Source organism: Quercus robur, chromosome 8 (assembly GCF_932294415.1).
Source record: "Quercus robur chromosome 8, dhQueRobu3.1, whole genome shotgun sequence".
NCBI lineage: Eukaryota > Viridiplantae > Streptophyta > Magnoliopsida > Fagales > Fagaceae > Quercus > Quercus robur.
The window spans coordinates 25,176,686-25,197,852 of record NC_065541.1 but is presented as its reverse complement, the minus strand read 5'-3'; the positions used below and the strand labels follow the sequence as shown (position 1 = coordinate 25,197,852).

General features: G+C 39.5%; 2 protein-coding genes across 2 annotated transcripts; one reads left to right on the top strand and one right to left on the bottom strand.

The window, feature by feature from the left end:
- Positions 1-651: 651 nt before the first annotated feature.
- Positions 652-2,853, bottom strand: LOC126696083 (uncharacterized). Its single transcript, XM_050392863.1, has 7 exons — positions 2,799-2,853; positions 2,367-2,704; positions 1,963-2,222; positions 1,695-1,830; positions 1,504-1,590; positions 1,165-1,359; positions 652-1,005 (listed from the first exon to the last, which is right to left on the bottom strand). The coding sequence occupies exons 1-7, from the start codon at positions 2,851-2,853 to the stop codon at positions 652-654; spliced, it is 1,425 nt and encodes a 474-aa protein (XP_050248820.1).
- A 2,807-nt stretch (positions 2,854-5,660) lies between these two features.
- On the top strand, positions 5,661-8,976 carry LOC126695082 (uncharacterized protein At4g28440-like). Its single transcript, XM_050391695.1, has 2 exons — positions 5,661-6,092; positions 8,486-8,976. Exons 1-2 carry the CDS (start codon positions 5,825-5,827, stop codon positions 8,674-8,676), a joined length of 459 nt encoding a protein of 152 aa, XP_050247652.1. The 5' UTR covers positions 5,661-5,824; the 3' UTR covers positions 8,677-8,976.
- The last annotated feature ends 12,191 nt before the right edge of the window (positions 8,977-21,167 follow it).

Below are 21,167 nucleotides of genomic sequence, written 5' to 3'. Positions count from 1 at the left end.
TACTTTAGACATTTATCTAAGTGATAAACAGGACCCTAAATGGAGCCTAGCTCCTCAGATCACCTGCCTTGTTCTTATTCAAGAAATATGTAAACAAATGTCCATCCATGAGCATTACTTAAAACATTTCAAGGTACACTGGGCCTATCTTTCCTTTATAGTCAATACTATTGTGTCTCCCTGAGATCAATGAGTTTCTAAATAATATCCATTTGCATGTCTTGCCATAATGTATGTGCCTAGAAGTTGGAGTTTTTTCTTTTCATAAATACTGTGAATTTAGCATCTCTAATCCATTGTGGCAACCAATTCAGAAGGTATGGGACCTACATTATAAACCTAAATTCTCTTATGGTCCACCCAATAGAAGGTAAATTACATCACTGAGATTGCTCAATTATCCATTAAAGCCTAAGTTGAAATTTATATTATGGACTTAGTATTTTTTGATTGTTTGTTCAGTGAAAGATGAGTTACACTACTAGGATTACTCAAATGTTAATAAGAACACAAATCACACAAACAAAGAGCCTTATCATCAAAGGAACTGCACACATTTCATTACAAAAAGACAGTTTCATTACAAAAATTCAAGTACACTTACAAAAAAAAAAAAAACCGACAATAGCAGCACAAATAAACAGACACAGCCTATTTCTTCAGCTTTATAGTCAACTTGTCCTTAGAAGGCTGTTGAGAGGCTATGTCTGAGGCTTCAAAACCTTGGCTCGGAAGAGTGACTTTGAGAGGCACAGCAAGGGAGGCCGAAACTAACTCCATTTTCTCAGGAGCCTCCTTATCGGCAAGGGGAGCTTGCGAGTCAGCAGGAGGCTTTATCACATCCTGGGGTACTTCCTGGTCAATAATTTTCTCTTTTTCTAGCACCCCAGGACGCTCAGTCTCCTTGGCAGGTGTGCCAAGAGGAATTGGAGCATTGGTGGCACTATCTTGACCTGCCTCTGCCACTTCGGGGGCAGTATCAACTTCAGAACTGGCGGGAGCAGACTCTCAGAAAGCAGGGGGGTAATACACATTCTCTACTCTCCTAAGTTCAGATGAAGCCTCAACCCCAGCCTGATTGAGGGCTTCAACCCAAACTTGGGAGCAGTAGAGCCTGCATACCCCTGGCACTTAGGCTCTGAGATTAGTCTCAGTCTCAACCACCCCAATCTCGTAAGCTTCCTGCTCGGCCCGCTCTTTGGTCTCTTCTACCAGTTTTCTAGCCTTCTCCGCCTCCGCACAAGCTGACACTGCCTCGTCCCTGGCTTTCTCCATGGAGTCCTTGGCTTTCTCTGCACCTGCTAACTTTTTCTTCAAGGACTCAATCTGCCCTTTGGCAGCAGCCAATTGGTCCTCGGCCTTGCAAAGGAGCAACCTCTGGTCTTCGGCTTACTTCTGAGTACTCTCTAAAGCCAAGTCCACACTCCTCCTCGCCCTCTCCTCGTCCTTCAATTTATTCCTCGAGTCCTATGTAGATTAGTCGGCAATGTTAAAAGCTTCTACAGCCGCAACACGCCTATTCCTCTCGTCCTCTAGCTGCCTGTTGCAGTTGGAGGCTATCTCCTCTGCCCTGAACATGGCCTGAACAGCCTAAAAAAGAGAACAAATGCAAGGTAAACAGGGAACAAAGGCAAAAAAAAAAAAAAAAAAAAAAAAAAAAAGGCTAACTAATTAAACTAAGTTGGAAACCTTACCATGCCCAAGTACCTCTTAAGGCTGAGGAAGACCTCCTGCCTCCTAAAGGATTGCAACTCGACCATGTCTGAGGGCAGCAACAGAGCACTCTCCAAAGCATCAGCCACATGGCTGCCGGTGCCTTCCTGGAAGTCCCTGATGGAAGCATTGTTCATCAAAAGAGCCCCATTAAACATTGGAGTCGGGAGCCAGGCCTGGGGCTCAGGCAGAGGATCGACCCTCTTCTCAAGTCCCCTATGCCCAACCTTTTGTTGCTTGGCAGCTCACTGGGCATCCTCTTCCAATGCGGGGTGTGGCCTCTCAGCCTCTACCACCTCTTTGCCCTTTGACTCCCTTTTGCGTTTAGGGTCGGAAGGCTCGAGTCTCGGCGATAGGGTTAACTTGGGAGGAGGAGGAGGAAGTTTGGATGGAGCAGGAGGGAGCTTGCTCTGAGAAGGGGAAGGGGGTTTGCTCTGAGCTGCTCTCCCTTGTGTCCCCTTCCCCGGCTGGGACTCTATCAAATCCAGCAAACTTGTACTTTGCCTCCTCTAAATGCCCATATCGTCTTCAAAAAGGTTTTCTGCTGAAGGGAAGTCTTCTTTAGTGTAGCTTGGATCATTGAGATTACCATAAGGGTCCTTAGACGACTAAGCTTGGTTGAATTCCTCAAATTCGTCCTTAGACGAACCTACCTCAACGACTTCTTCTTTCTCTGTTTTTTCTTCCTCTTCCGTTACCATTGGACGAGAAGAGGAAGAAGAGCCAACCAAGGGTATGCCCTCTGGTACTGAAGCACCCTCAGGGAGCAGAAACCCCTCAATGGCAACACTGATCCTATGGAGACGTGGATCACGGGCCTTGATAACACACTTTGGCACTTGGAAGGCACGAGAGATAGGCGTATACCCTAGTATCAGGTGAGCCGCCCTGAGCTGATTGTCGTCCTTGTTCACAAACACCTCGGCCTTAAGGATGTTGTCCAAGCTCTCCTTGTTAACCAAACTGAAATTTGGTTCAATGGCGCCTCTGTCTGCAGAACCATAAAAAGCAAAGGGTTAGACGCCAAACCAAACAAATCGTGATAAAATAGTGAACAAGTCCTACTCCTATCTCTAGAGCCCCACCTGGTTGCCCCTCTTCCGTCGGGCAAGGGATGCCATCATGCCACTCCCCAGACATGATCAAAAAATCCTTATTTAGCCCCTTGCTAGACTCGGGAAGGCACTGTATGAGCCTGATCTCAGGCTACCTTGTTTTCAGGTAGTACCCCTTCCCTTTTAGGTGGTGAAGGTTATAGACCCAATTCACATCGTGATGGGTCAACCGTAGCCCCATTTTCTCATTTAAGGTTTCTACACACCTTAGTATTCTGAAGATGTTTGGGATGCATTGAGTGGGGGCTAGCCTAACAAACCTAAGGTAATCCCTCATCATTGGCCCCATAGGGATTCTCACGCCGCCTTCTATGAAGGCGATCATGGGAATCACCACCTCACCCACTTGCCTTAGAAAATGCCATTCACCCTCTTACAATATTTCAGGCCCACATTGGGTGGAATCCTATAGTCAGCCCTAAATTTTTCCATCCCTTCCTACCAAACTCTTAAATCTACCCATCCCCAAGAAAAGTTCAGAGAAACTAAAGAAAGTCGGGAAAAGAGGCAAAGGAAGAAAGACACAGGAAAAGGAAAGTAAAGAAAATTTGAAAAGTTTGGAAATAACTTACAAGGATGAGGAAAGTGTCCTCGAACAGGCTTTTGAAGAGACACGAATGAATGAGAAGGATTGGTAGATTCAACGTATGTGCGCAGGAGCTCTTGAATGCAAAGGTAATTTAGGCAAATTGATTTAAATGGGTATTTATACCCAAATCGAAGTAGCAGCGGGAGTTTTCCCACTCATGATTTGGAAAAAATCTCCACCGTTGGATCGCCATTGCGCCGTAGAACGTGGGGGACAACCAGCCGTAGGAATTTAATAAGGGCGCGCTCCAAATACCGAAGCATCAGGAACATGCCTTGGGCAATTAAAAATGCATTGACGCCGGTAGAAGACAAGACATAACAAGCCCAAGATACGCCTGAGGACATCAAAACTCTCCTTTCTATTCGAGGGGCCAGACAGCAGAATTTTGAGGGACTATTATGGGGTCATAAAGCCCAGTGACATACATCCACCTTTCATACTGGGCTTGAGGCCCATGCCGAGGTCCAGAATCGTGTATGAAGAAGACAGTGGTAATCATTGCGACCCAGAAAACCGTGCAGAGGACAACGCTGTCCTCGGCTAACAAAAGCCGAGGTAGAAGAAAATTGATTTACCGACAAAGACAATCTTCCAAAGCACTTCAAGGAAAAAGATAGGTATAGAAAGTAAGCACATTGGAGCATGGTGGTAGAGCAATTCCAAGAAAAGCTGTTACCTCCACATTAAATGCTCCACAACTAACACTTTGGCCGCATTAATATGGAAATGATACCTGAGCAGTGGCTTTTCAGACTCACAGCTACTACCTAAGAGCTTTGGGAGGAGGTTGATGTGACAAAGACCAACAACATCAGATCCGACCTGCACATGTACGGTGAAGATGAGGTAGGAAAGTAGTATATAAAGAAGAAGGAGCCCTAAGGAAAGGGATCAGATTTTTTACCAGAAGACACACTGTAGCGATCTGAACTAACTTTGTAACCATTACCATTGTCACTCAAGAAATATATAAGTTGAAGCTCCTCAGACCAGTGCCGAAGACTGAATTGCTTGCTTAAGTCCATATTTGTTTTACTTGTTCATCTTTTAAATCATCTCCAACTGTTGTTACACTCATTAAAGCCTAGTTCTTCCATCCACTCTCTACAAATTTATTGTATTGGGCTTGCTGGGCTTGAATTCACTTATCCCTTGAATTCACTTTATAGGTCCTTAATTCTCGTCTGGATATTCCATGGCTATGCATGAGGGATTTTAATGAGATTACCAAACAAGAAGAAAAAGTAGGGGGAGCGATTCGGTTACACAGTCATATGCAACTATTTTGTGATGTAATTGATGAATGCAGCTTTATGGATTTAGGATTTGTGGGTCCGAAATTTACTTGGAGCAGGCACTTTGAGAATGGTATATTTTTGCGGTGATATGTGCGGTGCGGTGCGGTTTGGTCAGTTTTGGGATGGTATATTTTTCAAAATGTCATGGCCAATTTCTAATTTACTATTAATAATTATGACAATATGACAGTTTTTTTTTTTTTTAAATAGAACTTGTATAACAAAAAAGTAACAAAAATATATACAAGAAAAAAAAAATCCATGACAGATTGATAGTAAACTAGAAGTTCCAAAAATAAATAGTATATACAAAACCAAAAAAAAAAACCTTTTGAATTTTTGATTTTGTATTTAACCAAAACAAAATTGTTTTAACGCGAAACTGGAATGTACTAATATTAGGTTGGTCACTTACTTCATATAATATTAAATTATTAATATATATATATATAATATAAAATAAATAAATATATATATATATAGGTGCGGTTTTTAGCGATTTTCTTATTATAAAACTGCACTTCGCACCATATAATGCGATGCAGTTCATTACAACTTACAGTGCAATGTGGTTGCTTCATTTGGCGAGCGGTTTTGGTTGGTTTGAGTGCGGTCTTACGATTTGAGCAGTTTGGTGAACACCACTGCCACATATGCAAAGATTTCGTAAGTCGCATGTGACATGTTTATTTGTCAAAGTTAAAGGTCCAATAGACGTTAAGGTGAAAAATAAAATATGAGTTAAGGTTTAGGATGATAATAATGTATTCTTAAAATTCAGGGGTAAATGTAAATGAGAGTATAACTTACTCCAATAAAATGTAATTTTCCCAAAAAAAAAAAACGAAGAGAAATAATAACAATTGATTAAAGTGGACAATCAAAGAGGCACAGGCGCACCTAAATACAGTAATTGCGTGCATTGTACACGAAGCGTCGGATCAGAACCCAAACCCAAAACTAATATTTGATCAAATATAAATACTAAAACCCATGGAAGAGAGAAAGGGATCGAAAGCAGCGAGAGAGAAAACATACGCACAAGTTTCTTATTTTGCAAATTGGGGTTGTGAATCAGAATTAGGGTTAGGGTTTGAGAAATCATCATGGCGACACCACTACCACCACCACCCCCACCGTCGGAGCAGCAGCAGAGCAATGCGAAGCCAGCGCTGAGGAAGCCGGAATTCAAGAAGGCCGACCAGTTGAAGCCCGGCACCACCGGCCACACTCTCGTCGTCAAGGTCGTCAGTTCCAACACTGTCTTGGCTAAGGGCCGCTCTGTTTCACAGCACCTCCGCCACACTCGAATCGCCGAGTGCCTCGTCGGTGATGAGACTGCCACCATCGTCTTCACTGCCCGCAACGAACAAGGTATCTCTCTCTCACTCATTTCTTTTTTTTTATTTGATAGTTTCTGTTTGGTTGCTTAGAAAATCCGAGAAATGAAGATGTTGTCTGTTTTGCGTAGAGCAAAGTCATATTGTTGTTTGGATTATAAAGAGTTCTGTTGATTACAAGCTCTTGTGTGCACCAATTATTTTTTACACCAATAGTACAATTGTTAGTTTTTACCCTGAGTTTGATTTTTGTTCATTTCTTCGGTGTTTGTTTGTTTGATTTTTTTTTTTTTATGTCTCTTGTTGATTGGATTATTTTTTTGTTTGATAAGTGAATTTCTATTTTTGGGATTATGAAAAATAAATGCAATTTTAATGGGTATAAGAATTTTAATGATTGAAATAAAGTATCCTCTGTAATTGGTTTTATTTTTGGTCTATTTTAAAATTTGGGGGTTGGTTTCATGATTTCTTACTGTTTGGTTGGTGAGAAAATGGAGGACAAGATAATGGATTCTTGGCTTTATTTCCACTCCACAATTCTGTTCCCCTCTCCATTCCTCTTTTCTCTCTTCTCTTTGAGTCCTTGTCTAAATTTTTACTCCAGCAAAGTACAACAACAGTTTCCATTGTGGTAATCTTTGCTTCATTTGAAACTCTGCTTTCTTAGATATTTGTTTTATTTGTTGAGGATTGTTGGGGGGTGTTTGTTGTTCTTCTCTTTTAGAGCCCATGAATCTTTATAATTTTAGGTCTTAATTTGTTGCATTTTTTTCTTTTGTATACTTCCCATGTACTAGGGATTTGTGCTGTTTTTCTAATATGAAAAACAAGTTTAAATTGTGATAACCTTTAACTGTTCCGTGGGTTCTATGAATCTTCGGCATGTTGTTCTCTATTTATTTCAAGTTTCTTGGGTTATGCCTTACTCTGTGAAGGACTCCGAACTTGTTGGCAGGCTTGTCTTAAGGACCATCCAAATCTAGACATTGGGAACGCCATTCCTCTTTGTCTTATGTGTTGCATTTTGAAGGAACATAATTCTAGGTTTTTTGAAGGGATGGAATCACTGTTACTTCAATTGAAGGTTTTATTATTATTACTAGAATTTTAAAAGATATCTTTGTGATTGGCTTAGGAGCGTTGGGGTTATTTAATTGTTCTTCTATCTTGGAATTCTTAGCTCTTTGTAACTTTAGGTCTTAGCCTATTGGATAGGTATACATCCTGTGTTCTTGGGCTATGTCCCATTTTGTTCTCTAATAAAATTTATTACATGTAAAAAACAAACCTATAAATCTATAATCGATGTCTTCAAATGTGGGGGCTATTTCCTCTTTTGAATTATTGTGTTACATTATTTGACATTCTTTGAGTTCTTATGCCTTATTTTCCCTAGTCTTCAATCCTGGACAGCGAATATTTATTATGTAAATTAATAATATCATAAATACTTTCCCATTTCCTTGAGCAGCCATTTACAATCTAAAGTAGTTGTCTAGGTATTATATGATTGCTAGAGTCTTTCCCTCTGATTGTTAATGTTAATGGAACATTTTAATATATCTTATTTGGTGGTATTGAAATTACTTAGAAAATCATGACCCATTTATTTTTTTAATATTGCATTCATATGGTCAGAATAGGTACCCGGTGTTTTGTCTAACTGTAGTTCTTAGTTATTCAGAAAAGATGTTTACTGTTCTGGGATTTTGTTGAGTGCTTTTTTATGTGCCTGCTAACCACCATTTTGATATGGATGTGCAATCTCACATTAACAAAAGGATTGAGATGCGGTGTGGAAATGAAAATGGGATATTTTTTAATAAAAGATAATTTCCTTTTGTCACTGCTTTCTTGGGTTAACAACAGATGTCTTTATGACAGAGCTTCATTTGCTGTCAGTCCTCCATGCTCTGCTTTAATTTTCTTGGGGCATGTATGCCAAACAAACCTGATCCTTAATTATCATAGTGGTATGATGGTGATATTGCAATCATGTTTTAGACTTTCCTGATGATTAAAACTTGAATCCTAGATAGTGTTTTTCATAATCTCATTAAGTTCTTCTGATATTAAAATATATTTAGAAGTCCAAAAAAATAAAACATATAGTTTTTTTTATACCTATGATAAATTATATTCTATTCTTTTAATTGTGCCAATTTAAACCCCTTACTTAGTATGACAATCTAAATTATCAGTCTTACTCTGTTAAATTCTGCTTTAATTGCGAGAAATTTGGCATTAATATACACAAAAAAATGATACCCTTTTTCTGAAGATAACTGTGGTGTTTCTTTTCAACTTTAAGAGAAAATCAAATGTAATGGATGTAAAATTTAGTTTATTTTTGGTTATACTAACAAGGTTTTATTAGGTTTAACATTTTATATTCTAATGTTGATGGCTTTGTTGTTTCCCCAGTGGATTTGATGCAGCCCGGTGCAACAGTTATTCTCCGCAATGCAAAGATTGATATGTTTAAGGGATCTATGAGGCTAGCAGTAGACAAATGGGGTCGTGTTGAGGTCACTGAGCCTGCAAAATTTGTTGTCAAGGAGGATAACAATCTATCTCTAGTTGAATATGAACTGGTGAATGTTGTGGAGGAGTGACTGGGATATTTGGGCAGCTGATAATTAGAGATAAAGAGTAGCTTCAGAATTTTAAAGCATATGATTGGTTCTAATTCCTGGTATATGTGGTTCTATCTTATCTTTTGGAATATGTAGTTTGGTATTGGTTTACGGATGCCTTTAAAACTGGAACTAGTGTTCTTCCCCCTTTAATATGACTACCATGACAAGTAGGGCTTTGTTAGGTATTTACAGGGACAGCCTGATCTCCCTGCTTATGATGAAAATATGAACTAGTGTTTGATATGATTAAAGATCATTGGGTCAGAGTTTTTCTCATATCTTTTAGTCTTTTAGACTTGAATCATTTTGATGCTCGTGTATTTGCACTCTCTATGAAGCACTATGTACAAGCGACATCAACCAAGGATAGTAAATTCTAAAATCATGAGAAACGTTAAATAAAATTGGACTATGTTCATATGAATATATATATATATATATATATATATAATTAGTATGACTTATGTTTGGAAACTCACCTGCCACCCCCTCCCTTTCAGTTTATATATATATATATATATATATATATTCCTCTTTGGATCTGTACAGGACTTGTAAGAACGATCAATGATGTCAACGAACGCTCTCTTTTGGATTACATGGACAAGTTTGGCTGTAACATACTATAAATTTATTAAATTGGCGGATTGGATAGCCTCAGGTCCTGTGGCAATTTCTTTGGCAATTGTATAGCCAAAGAGCTATAACCATTTCATAATATGATTTTTATTAATTAGGTAAAGTGGTAAACTTCAAAAGTATAGCTAATGTTTGGTTTCTATTAATATTATAAAATGGTTAAATAGCCAAAGGCCTTGTAACTAAATTGACACATCTCCATGCACATAATGCTTGAGGGACTAGAGGGAAAGGATTCAAGTTACAGGGTTAAAAGCATATTGTAATTATCTCTAAAATGGTTAAATAATAAAAATTTTAAAACATTTAATAACCATTTGTGCAGTTAAAACATTAGAGTTTAACTTGAAATAATAATCAATTCTTAAAAAAAAAAAAAAAAAAAAAAAAAAAAAAACCTTGTAAAAAAAAAATCAAATTATGGAGTTTATTATATATACTCATTCCCAAAATTGATTATAAACTATTATTATACATAATGAATTGTTACATAATGAAATTGGACTCTTATATTACAATCTACTAGGATATACATAATATCCAGCTGAGGGTAATGGAAAAGAAAATTTGGAACAAGCAGGAGAAACTCTTACACGCTCTTAATAGAGAGTGATAGAAAATGGGGATCCTTAAATCATAAAAGATTGCCACTTTTTCCTTAGTGATTTTTTTTTTTTTTTTGGGGAGAAAAAAGACTGAAATTCTTATTAAAGCAAAGACAAATGTGTCTGAAAAACATCAAAGGTGTGCAATGGGACATTTTTCATCCATACAAAAAAACCAGTGACATGTCGTGCATGTCTAGTTAAGTTGTGAGTTACAAAATTACCCTCTCTACCAACATGTGAAAACTAATACATTGAAATTGTTCCGCATAAGTTTTTACATCCCGAATTAGAAGGCCAAAAGAGGCCAATGAGGCCGAATCATTCATCAAAGCTTTCATAACTATCTCTGAATCTCCTTCTAAAATAGCCGAAACAAAACCCAGGTCTATGGAAAATTCTAGAGCCTTAGCTGCTGCCAATGTTTCGAGTTCCACTATTGATATGGGAAGAGGAATATTATGAGACATGGAGGCTGTAGGGCCTTGGGGCCTAGAAGTTCATTATCTACCTGTATATTGGGCCTGTGGCCCAAACCGAGAACAAGGATCTACCTGAAGAGGAGAAGTCTTCGTTAAAGGAGACTATGTTGATGAATAAAAAGGTGGGATTTGGTTGTAATAGCTCAAGAGACTGTGTCGAGGATGAAGGCGTCCTCGGCTAGACAAAGCCGAGATCCTAAGAGATGGTTTATCAGCAAGAGTGACGATCCCAAAAATTCAGTTGGAGCGGACAAGCATTGCAGAGACATCAGATAAGGAGAAGTCCCAAAATATCTTAGGTGAAAGCTGTTGCCTCTGCATTAAATGCACTGCAGCTAACTCTCTGGCCGCATTAATGTGGAGGTGATGCCTGAACAGTGGATTTCAACCTTACAACTACTACATAATGACTTATGGGGAGTGCTGATGGGACAAGTATCCAAACCAATTGTCTAGAATGCACGTGGAAGGTGGAGATGAAAGTAAAAGACAATATAAAATGAGAATGAGTGAGTGAGAAGAGGAGATCAAAAAAAGGAGGAAAGAAACACTGTAGCAATTAAGAATCAATCTTGTAACGTTACCTGAGAGCATTATATAAAAACCATTGTCCTCGGACTTCATCGAGGACGTTTTTTCTTCAACATACACTCGTGTATTTTCATTCTTTTGACATCAAACCTACCTAACTTGTTGTTCGGCTAACTAAAACCCAGTTTTTCTAACCCATTCTCTACAAATTCATTGTTTTGGGCTTTTTGGGCCTAAGTCCATTCATACTTTGGGCTTGGATCTCGAATCTGGTCCTTACAGAGGCCATAACCATACCTTGACTATTTCGAATAACAACCCCAATCTTAGCTCTATCTTCATCTGTAAACATAGGCGTTGTCCACCTTGCTCTCAGTTTAGCGATTGGGGACTGCTTCTTTGGTTGTGCTGCCCGAAACTCCATAAGAGAAGTAATTGCTCATTGCAAAACTTGATCAAGAGGAAAACCTGGTAGAGAAAATATGACCTTGTTGTGCCTAAACTAGATAGTCCATGTAAGCATTGAAAAAAAATCTTGGATTGCATTCTGAATCTAGAACAAAGGACAGCAACTGTGGAAAGTCTGTAAAACTCATATTTCTCCTAAAATTCCATTGAGGGTCTTCATCCCAAATGGAAGATAAGCTTGGATAGTTCCAAAGTGCATGCAACACATCTTCATGTTGGTTTGTGCAATGGGGACATGTTGGATCATTAATGACACAGCGACGAACCAAATTGGACATGGTAGGAAGTGCATTACGACTTGCTCTCCATAGAAAATTTTTTATTTTACCTGGCAGCAAAAATTTCCATATGCGTTTCCAAAATGTTTTTGTGTGAGCAGGTTGTACATGATTCAGAACAGCATGGCAACGAGTTTCAGACTTAAGAAAGAAATATCCTAACTTGATTGAGTCTTGACCCGATTACACATAGGGCCAATATAGAACATCTTCTGAACAGCTATGACTTAATGAGATTTTTTGTATAAGGTTAGCTTCTATGGGGCTAAACACATTAGACAATAAAGTTGAGTCCCATTGGCACGTAAATGGATTGATTAGAGTACTTATAGTAGCATCTTGGATTTCAACTAGCAAAGGGCCCTGATGATCACCCCATTGCCCCCACCAAAATTTGCGGATAAGACCTTCAATTTCATGACAAAGACCCAATGGAAGCTTAAAACAACTCATTGTGTAAGTTAGAATGGCTTGAAACACTGCTTTGATCAAGATTTCTCTTCCAGCTTGTGACAGCAACTTCTCTTCCCAACCCTGTAATTTCCTCCATGCTCTTTCTTTGATGTAATCAAAACTTGCCTTTTTATGTCTTCCAATAAGTGATGGAAAACCCAAATACTTGTCATAGTGCATAATTTCAAGAACCCCAAGTGCTTCCTTAATTTTCATTCTTGTTGCTTCTGTGGTGGACTTGGCTAAAGAATATAGAAGTTTTTCTTCGATTTATTTGCTTTCCAGAAGCACTTTCATAGATCGCCAATATTTCCAACACCTTTTGATAGTCATGTCTATTAGACCTGCAAAAAAGCAAACTATTATTTGCAAAGAGCAGATGGGTTAGTCTCTTGGACTCCTCCTACAAAGGGAGAAACCCCTAATAGAACCATCATTGTCCGCCTTGGATATAAGACTATGCAAGCTTTCAGTAAAGAAGAGAAAAGGAATGGAGATAAGGGATCGCCTTGACGAATCCTCCTAGTAGGATGAATAAGCCCTTTTTGTTCGCCATTCAGTAAAATCCAATAGGAGACAAAATTAACACATATCATCATAAGGTTTATCCACCTCTCATTAAATCTCAATTTTCTCATGACTTCCTCTAGAAACAACCACTCCACTCTATCATATGTTTTGCTCATATTCAATTTGAGAGCCATATAGCCAGTTTAGCTAGATTTGTGATTTTTCATACTATGGAGAGTTTCAAAAGATGCAAGGATATTATCAGAGATCAGGAAATTTTTTGTGAACGCACTTTGGTATTCTATAATTATGAGAGGTAAAAAAAAAATTCAATCTATTTGTTAGCACCTTGAAAAAAAAAATTAAAAGGACATTACAAAGGCTTATAGGATGGTAATCAGAAACAGACTATGGGTTTTTTTATTTTTGGGATTAGGGTGATGAAAGATTGATAGGGTGGGGAAGAGTGGCTATATTTAGGTATGGCAGAATGGTTTTCGTAATATCACAACCTACCAAATTCTAATAATTTTGATAGAAGAAAGGAGGCCTACCATCAGGACCTGGAGCTTTGAGTGGAGCCATCTACTTCAAAACTGCTTGTACTTCCCATTCCATAAAATCTTGTAGCAGCTGAGCATTCATATCATCCATGAGTAACTTTAGAATTGGGTTCATTGCTTCCTCTTTCATGGCCAGATTGGTGGATGTAAAAAGTCACATATAATAATCTGTGAAAATTTCTGCTATAGCTTACTAATTGGAAATCCACTCTCCACTAGAATTATATATGCTTGTGATCTTATTACAACTGTGTCTCTGAGTTGCTCGGCTATGAAAATATTTTGAATTTTTATCTATCCCAACTAGGAAAAAGGATTTTGCCCACTGTCTCCACATCTTGTTTTCCTTGAACATCAACTCATTCACCTCTTTGTTTAATTCTCTAACCCAAAGATTATAGCTTGAATGAATAGCCAATTGCTCAGCCCTATCTAGCATTTTTCTCTTCTCAACCAACTCCTGCCTAACATTCCCAAAATGTCATCTACTCCACTGTGTTTGTTCAACACCACATTTCTCCACCTTTCTTATTACTTGTATCTCAGGATCACAATGGATTTGGTCTCTCCACACTGCCTTAACCATGCAGCCACAACCCTTATCCAAAAGCCACATCTCTTCAAATCTAAATGGTCTAGAAAAGGGAGGAGATTCTAAACCATTTGGAACAATCTAGAGAGGAATACGATCAGAAGTACTATTGTTGAGATGAAAAACTTTAGTCGCCCAAACTATTGTAGCCAATCGTTTGTGCAAAAAGTTCTATCCAATCTCTCCTAAATCGATTGACCATTGGCAAAGTGCTTCCTCCAAGTGAACTTTGAACCTAAATAGCTAAGATCAATGAATCCACATTCATCTATTGTGTCTCGAAATAGCTGCATTTGATTGTGGCTTCTCCTATTACCCCCCCCCCCCAAAATTTTTCATCGCTTCTAATCAATTCATTGAAATCTCCAGCACATAACCATGGAATTTGAAATTTTTGGTCTAGACTTCTGAGTGTTGATACCCATTTTGGACAAAAGGTCCAACGGCAGAAAAAGCCTAACAATGAGGAAAGATGAAAGAGAAAGGGAGTAGAGGATGTAAGAGTAAAGTAAATGGGCCGTGGAAGCCCAAGAAAAGAGGTAAAAATCCCTATGGGCCAACATGGCAAGAATGATAGCCATCAAGCCCATATGCATAACAAGAGGTAAAAGTAAAGTGAATGGGCCGTGGAAACCCAAGAAAAGAGGTAAAGAGCCCAATGGGCCAACATGGCAGGAATGACAACCAGCAGACCCACATGCATAATAAGAGGTAAAAATAAAGTAAATAGGCTGTGGAAGCCCAAGAAAAGAGGCAAAAAGCCCAAAGGGCTAACATGGCAAGAATGACAACTAGTAGGTCTATAGGTATAGCAAGAAGAGAAGTTACAATGACAAAAGCTCAACGGACTGGATGGTCACAGACTTTTGCCAAGCCAATGTCCAAGCCCATGGGGAAATAAGAGGAAACAGTACAAGCCCAAAAGCCCATGCAAAAATGGCATGGGAGTAAAAGAAGACAAATGCAAAAGGTAGTGGAACGCACACACAAGGGCTAGAGCACCACCCACTTGTACCTAGCTAATACAGGAGAGGTGGGCCCTCAGTGAAGGGACTTAGAGGGTGTGGTTTTGTGGTAAGGGGAAAAATGGTCTATTTTAGGGTTCCTACCAAGACTTCTTTTTGGAAAAATGCCTTGCTGGGATGGCATTTTGCCCAAAAGAGGTAGGTAAAGGGCTAGGACCACCTGATGCATGCCATAGAGGTAGGTAGAGAGAGGAGCTCAAGCCCTTATCCATTCAGGTAAGGCAGGAAAGGTGAGGGGAGAAACAAAACAAAGTAGAGTTTTTTCCAGAACGAGGAGTGATGTAGCAAGCACACTCTGAGCAGAGGTAGTGGCTAGGCAACCAAAGGGTTAGTGGGCAATCCTGAAGGAATGCCCACAAGAAACCAAAAGCAGTTGGTGAAACTTTAGGGACAAAAAGGAGAAATCTCATTGAGTCAATTCACTATAAAAGGAAGAGGTAGCCATAGATGAAAGAGGAGGAACCCACAGTGAGAGAATAGCAAGAAACTAAGAGTAAAAGAACTAAGAGAAAGAAAGAAAGAAAGAAAGTGGTAAAAAAGGAAGAGAGAAAACACAACAGAAATAGGGGCATGCATAAATAAATAATCTTTTCCCTTTTCTTGACAAGCCCACTCTTTGGAACTCTATAAGTCATAACCCATAACCATTTAGACTTTTTCTCCAGAATGAACAACTTTGATGGCAAAAGCCTATAACAAGGTTGTTTGTGTTGGGGTTTGGATCCCTTCTTGGACTTTTCGTTGATGGTATACTTGACCCAGGATTGGGACAGTGAACTCACATCATCTTATTTGCCTAAAGTAGTTGCCATTTTCCTGCTGTGGTTTCTTTTAACTTATTTAGCATTTTTATCGATATTTGTTTTGTTGTAGTGTCTTACACTATTGGCTATTCTACCATGGCACCTTTTATTATATTTGATGCATCAGTTGTTCTACTGTATCACATTTTATTATATTTACTGTATCAGTTGTTCTGCTATAGCACCTTTTGATGATTCCTTGGAAATCAGTAGGTTGATAAGTCTCGAGCGCTGATGATCTTAAGGTTTGATCTTGAAAACAAATACTAAGTCAGAGGGGACCGGCCAAAAGTCCTCCGATGATGAAGTCAGTGAATTTGTAATTCCCAGTAAGAAGGAAGTAATTTCTAGAATAAAATGTCTAAATGGATCCTTACCTTCTCACCGAAGAATGCTATATAGCATATGTGAAACGGTTATCTGTTTAATAACCGTTCCTATTGTCGAGAAGTCCAAAGAATTTGGAGGTAACTTCCATAACCGCCATGGAAGTTACCTCAATTGGACTTGTGTTCCATAGTGATTAATGGAGAACTTGGCACATAGTAATCCAACCCAATGAACTCGTCCATCCTTTATTAAGGACGAACGAGGCTATTAGGGACGACTCGTCCTTGTGCATTTACGTTTTCCTAATTTCGTGTAGAGTTTGTCCGTCCAAATGATTCTAAGGATGGACAAGCTTCTCATGGGACCTCGTTCGTCCAAAGATGAACGAGGTCCTCAAGGACGCTTAGGATGATCACCTCATGTGCTTGGTTCACCCTAGTCGGTCTTTCATTGGACGAGCCATATGGACGAGTTCAGGAGTTGGTGTTTTTTGTAACACCATTAATTGCCCCCTTGTCCATATGGATCGTCTAAAGGATTTGTGCATTCAATGTCTAAAACTGTACATGCCATGTGTCATAACTTAACTGATGTCTAGTCTCGTCAATTTATTTTTTCGAGGGGTAGGCCACGTGTCGTATCCTGGTTGGTTGTGCTGTTTCAAATACCCAGGTCAGATGTATATAAATAGTAGAATTCCTCCCCTACCCTTTACATTTCTGAAATCTTTCTTCGTCTAGTGCCCTCGTCTAGAAGTTCCTCCGCGTCTATAGCCCTCTCTCGTCTAGAGTCAGGTACTCTCTTCTTTCTCGTCTTTAGGTATTTAGTTTCCAAAAAATGTCTCAAACTATTATTTCCTCGTCTAGTGATAGTATAGAGAAAGCTATAGACGAGTATTATGATACAACCAGCAATGGTAGTTCAAGTAATAGTAGTCATAGTAGTGGGGAGAGCTCTACGGACGAGGGGTATACCTCTGGTGTGCCCGAGCTTCCTTTAGAAGTTATCCAAGAGCAAATTAGGAAAGCCTCTGATTCCAAGGCTGGCACTTCGTCCAATGTGCCTCCGTCTAGTCTTTTGGACAAAAAGGAGACTGTTTACAGTTGTGCTATAGGTGTTCATTCTAAAACGAATGAACAAAGGCTAAACAATCTTAGGGCATGGTACCAGATCCCGGACGAGCTTAACCCTAGGTTGCCCGTCCATGGAGAGTGGTGTTGCAACCCCCGTTTTGGGGTAGGCGTCTATGAGGCTTATTTCTTGGGGGGTTTTAGGTTACCCTTGAATGCATTTGCCAGAGAGTTATTGGTTAGGTTAGGTATAGGTATATGTCAGTTTAACCCTAATGCGTGGAGATTAGTTATCTCTATGCAAGTTTTGTGGAATGAAGTATTTGGGAGGGACCGTCCCCTTACTATGGACGAGTTCCTTTTTTGCTACAAATCTTCAGAGATAAATCAATCCCTTGGTTTTTACCAATTCACAGCCAGGGGAAAGGATTGTAGACTAATCAAGTCTTTGGCCTCGTCTGACAGAAATTGGAAGACAGAGTTTATCTTTGTCTCTGGTTTTTGGGTAGGGAATCTTGTGGACGTTGGCAAGGACCCTTTTGCTCCTTACTTTGGGGACTTAGGGAACTTGCGTCCTAAAAGTACGTCCCTCCCCTTTTTCATCTTTCTTTCCTTCAACTTATTTTTTTATTTGTTTCTAACTTTTGTTTGCAATTTGTTTAATAGGTGTTAAACGTCTGTCTTTAAGAAAATTTCACAGTGATCGCGTCCATAGAGCTCGTCTTTTCACCGATAGGGATTTTCGTTCTTTAGTCACCTTATGACGTCTTGCCAAGTGGGGACTCAGCCCTGAACCCTTAGACGAGGCCATTGCTCACGAAGTCACAGTTAGAAGAAGTAAGTTTCTACCTAATGTCGTTTTGAACACTTTACTTATTTTCTGATCAACTTATTTCTCACTTATTGTCATTGTTCTTCACCTTTAGGAGTGTCAACCAAGAAAGAAAATAAGGGAAAAGAGATTGTAAATGAAGAAGATCGTCCTAAGTCCCAGCCACAAGTTCGTCCATTGGCTGGGGACAAAAAGAGATCCTTGTCCAAAAGTCTTGATTTGGGAAATCTCCCTAACCGTTGAGGCAAAAAAGCCAAGCATAGGTCACCCCAAATAATTAAGCCCAACATTTCCTCGTCTCAACAGCCTGTCAAAATTTACGATGTGGACTCATCCACTCCAATTGGGACTATTCCGTCCAAGACTCCTCCATCCAAGATGACTGTGCCTGTCACATCCCAGCCTTCTCAACAGGTCCCTTCAAATATCATTGAAAATGAAGACCTGGCTTGGGAGCGTTTTCAGAAGGCTGTTTTAGATGAGGACATAAATGTTTGCTATGACATGTCCTTGAAGGATTTTGAACATTCTAGTGTTCACGATCTTTTCAAGGTAAGTAATTTTATATTTTTCCTCGTCTTTGCCAATATATATATATATATATATATCTTCATCTCTTTTTTTTTTTTTTTTAAGGCTATGTCAAAATTTATAGCAGCGTCTAGGCAAGCTACAGGATTGGACAAGACGAGAGTCCTACTAGAGATGAGGATCCAAGAGGTGAAGGAGGAATCCAAGAAATGGGCTGGGGTGGCTGCTCAGGCTAAGGAGAAAACAACAAAGCTCCAAAAATTGATTGAGGAGTTGAAGACTGATGCAGCGAAAAAAGGCACTCGTCTTGATCATTTATATAAGAAGAACGATGAGCTGAGTGTTCTTTTGTCCAAGGCTAAAGAGGATGCAGTGACTGAATTTAAGGAGTCCAAGCAATACACTAATCTTCTGGATGCCAATTATGCAGCAGGTTTTAAGGACTTTAGAGCGGATGTCATGGAAAACTTCCCAGAAGTTGACTTTAGCTCTATTAAGCTTAACCTTGCTGCTGCTACCAGCTCTCTTCTTCAAACTAGGTCCGAGGACGTTAATGTGGAAGACGATGCCAGTACTCAGCCACCCCAAGACGACCCCAATACCAATGCCCCCTCTTCTTAAGTACGAGACTTTTACTCTTAAACAATCCTTGTATTTGTTTTCCTTTCATTTGGTTTTTGTTCGGTCCTTTGTTTTAGGACCTTTTTATGTAACCTAAGTACACTTGCCTCGTCCATGGTTTTAGGACGGGGTTTTAAACAATCATTTCAGTTTTTTGACTTAACAAGGGTTTTTCGACGTAAGATGTCCACCCTTTAGTTAATGAATGAAAGTTTATTTTCTATCTCTGCATGGACGAATGTTGTTATCTACAACTCCAGCTTTGGCTCGTCCATGGCGAAAATATATATATATATATATATATATTTTATATTATTTTTGTTAATGTAGCTCGTCTTTGTGGGTATTATTTTCATTTTGCTTCATTCGTCTTAAGACTTGTAAGCTGATTTTACATACTATCCAGTTTCTTTTGCCTAACTTTTCACTCGTCCAAGGATTGGATTGTTTTAGTTGGCTTCTGAATCTCGTCCTTAAATTGGACGATCATGCTTTATAAGGCTTTCCCTCGTCCATGACTTGGATGAGTATGCCTAAGTTTTTTCCTTGTTTTACTCAGGAAAGCTTATAGACGTTACTTCTCTGCGTCCAGAGAATTTATTCGTCTTGAATCTTTTAGTCCCCTTGTGGGTTAGCTTGAACGAGAATAGCATGGAGATTTGAAATTCACACAACATTTTGTACATAACATAAATATCGTTTACAGATAAGGCACATGCATGCTAATGCCTTTTTTATTTAATAAGTACAAACTCCATAACTTCGTCCATAATCACGACACAAATAACCACAACATAAATAATAAAGTAGTAATATCAAACACAAACAGCATCAAACATAAGTAGAACATAAGTAGACAGACAAGCTCCAAGCTCGTCCATAGTAATACTCGTCCAGGCTCACTTTTACTGATAGTACCTCCTCAGGTGCTCCATATTCCAAGGATGTTCCAAATTTCTCCCGTCCAAGGCCTCCAAGTAGTAGGATTCTTGCCTTTTATAGTTGATAACTTTATAGGGTCATTCCCAATTAGGGCCCAATTTCCCATGAGCTAGGTTTTTGGTTGCCAAAGATACCTTTCTCAAGACAAGATCTCCTATGTTGAAACGCCTTGGCTTCACCATTGCATCATATTGCCTAGCCATGAGGTTCTTGTACTTGCTGCCCTGTGCTCTGCATCTGCCCTTACCTCATCTATTAGATCGAGGTTCAAGCGGAGTTGCTCCTCATTATCCTTATCTTGATACATCATCACCCTGTGATTGGCCATATGTACTTCTGCGGGTATGACTGCTTCGCTTCCATAGGCTAGCTTGAAAGGAGTTTCCCCCATAGGGGTTCTCACTGTCGTCCTGTACGCCCATAGAACACCTGGTAACTTATCTGACCATACTCCCTTTGCCTCCTCAAGCCGAGTCTTGATGATTTTCAACAAGGATCAATTTGCAACTTCAGCCTGGCCGTTGGCTTGGGGATGAGTGGGTGAGGAATAATGATTTTGAATTCCGAAGTGTGCGTAGAAGTCCCTGAAGAGTGCATTGTCAAATTGTCGTCTGTTATCAGACACCAATACCTTGGGCACTCCAAATCTGCACACAATGTTCTTCCACACGAAATTTTTAACATTCTGTTGTGTGACATTTGCTAACGGTTTAGCTTCCACCCATTTGGTGAAATAATCGATGCCCACCACTAGAAACTTCATCTGTCTTGTGCCCAGCGGAAAGGGACCCAAAATGTCTAGTCCTTATTATGCAAAGGGCCACGGTGCCATCATCGGGGTGAGGTACTCTGATGGTTGTCTGGGGACGTTGCTAAACCGTTGGCATTGGTCACAGACCTTGACGTATGCTTTAGCATCAGCTTGCATATTTGGCCAATAATACCCTACACGGACGACCTTGTGGACAAGTGACCTGGCTCCTGAGTGATTGTCGTACGCTCCTTCATGAACTTCTCTCAATATGTAGTTTGCTTCGTCCGGAGCCAAGCATCTAAGGTAAGGTTGAGAAAAACCTCTTTTTTATAGCACTTCGTCCATAAGAACATACCTAGCCGATCTTACCCTCAACTTCCTGGCTTCATCCTTCTCTTCTGGGAGTCGTCTGTCTTTCAAGTATGATACAATTGGGGT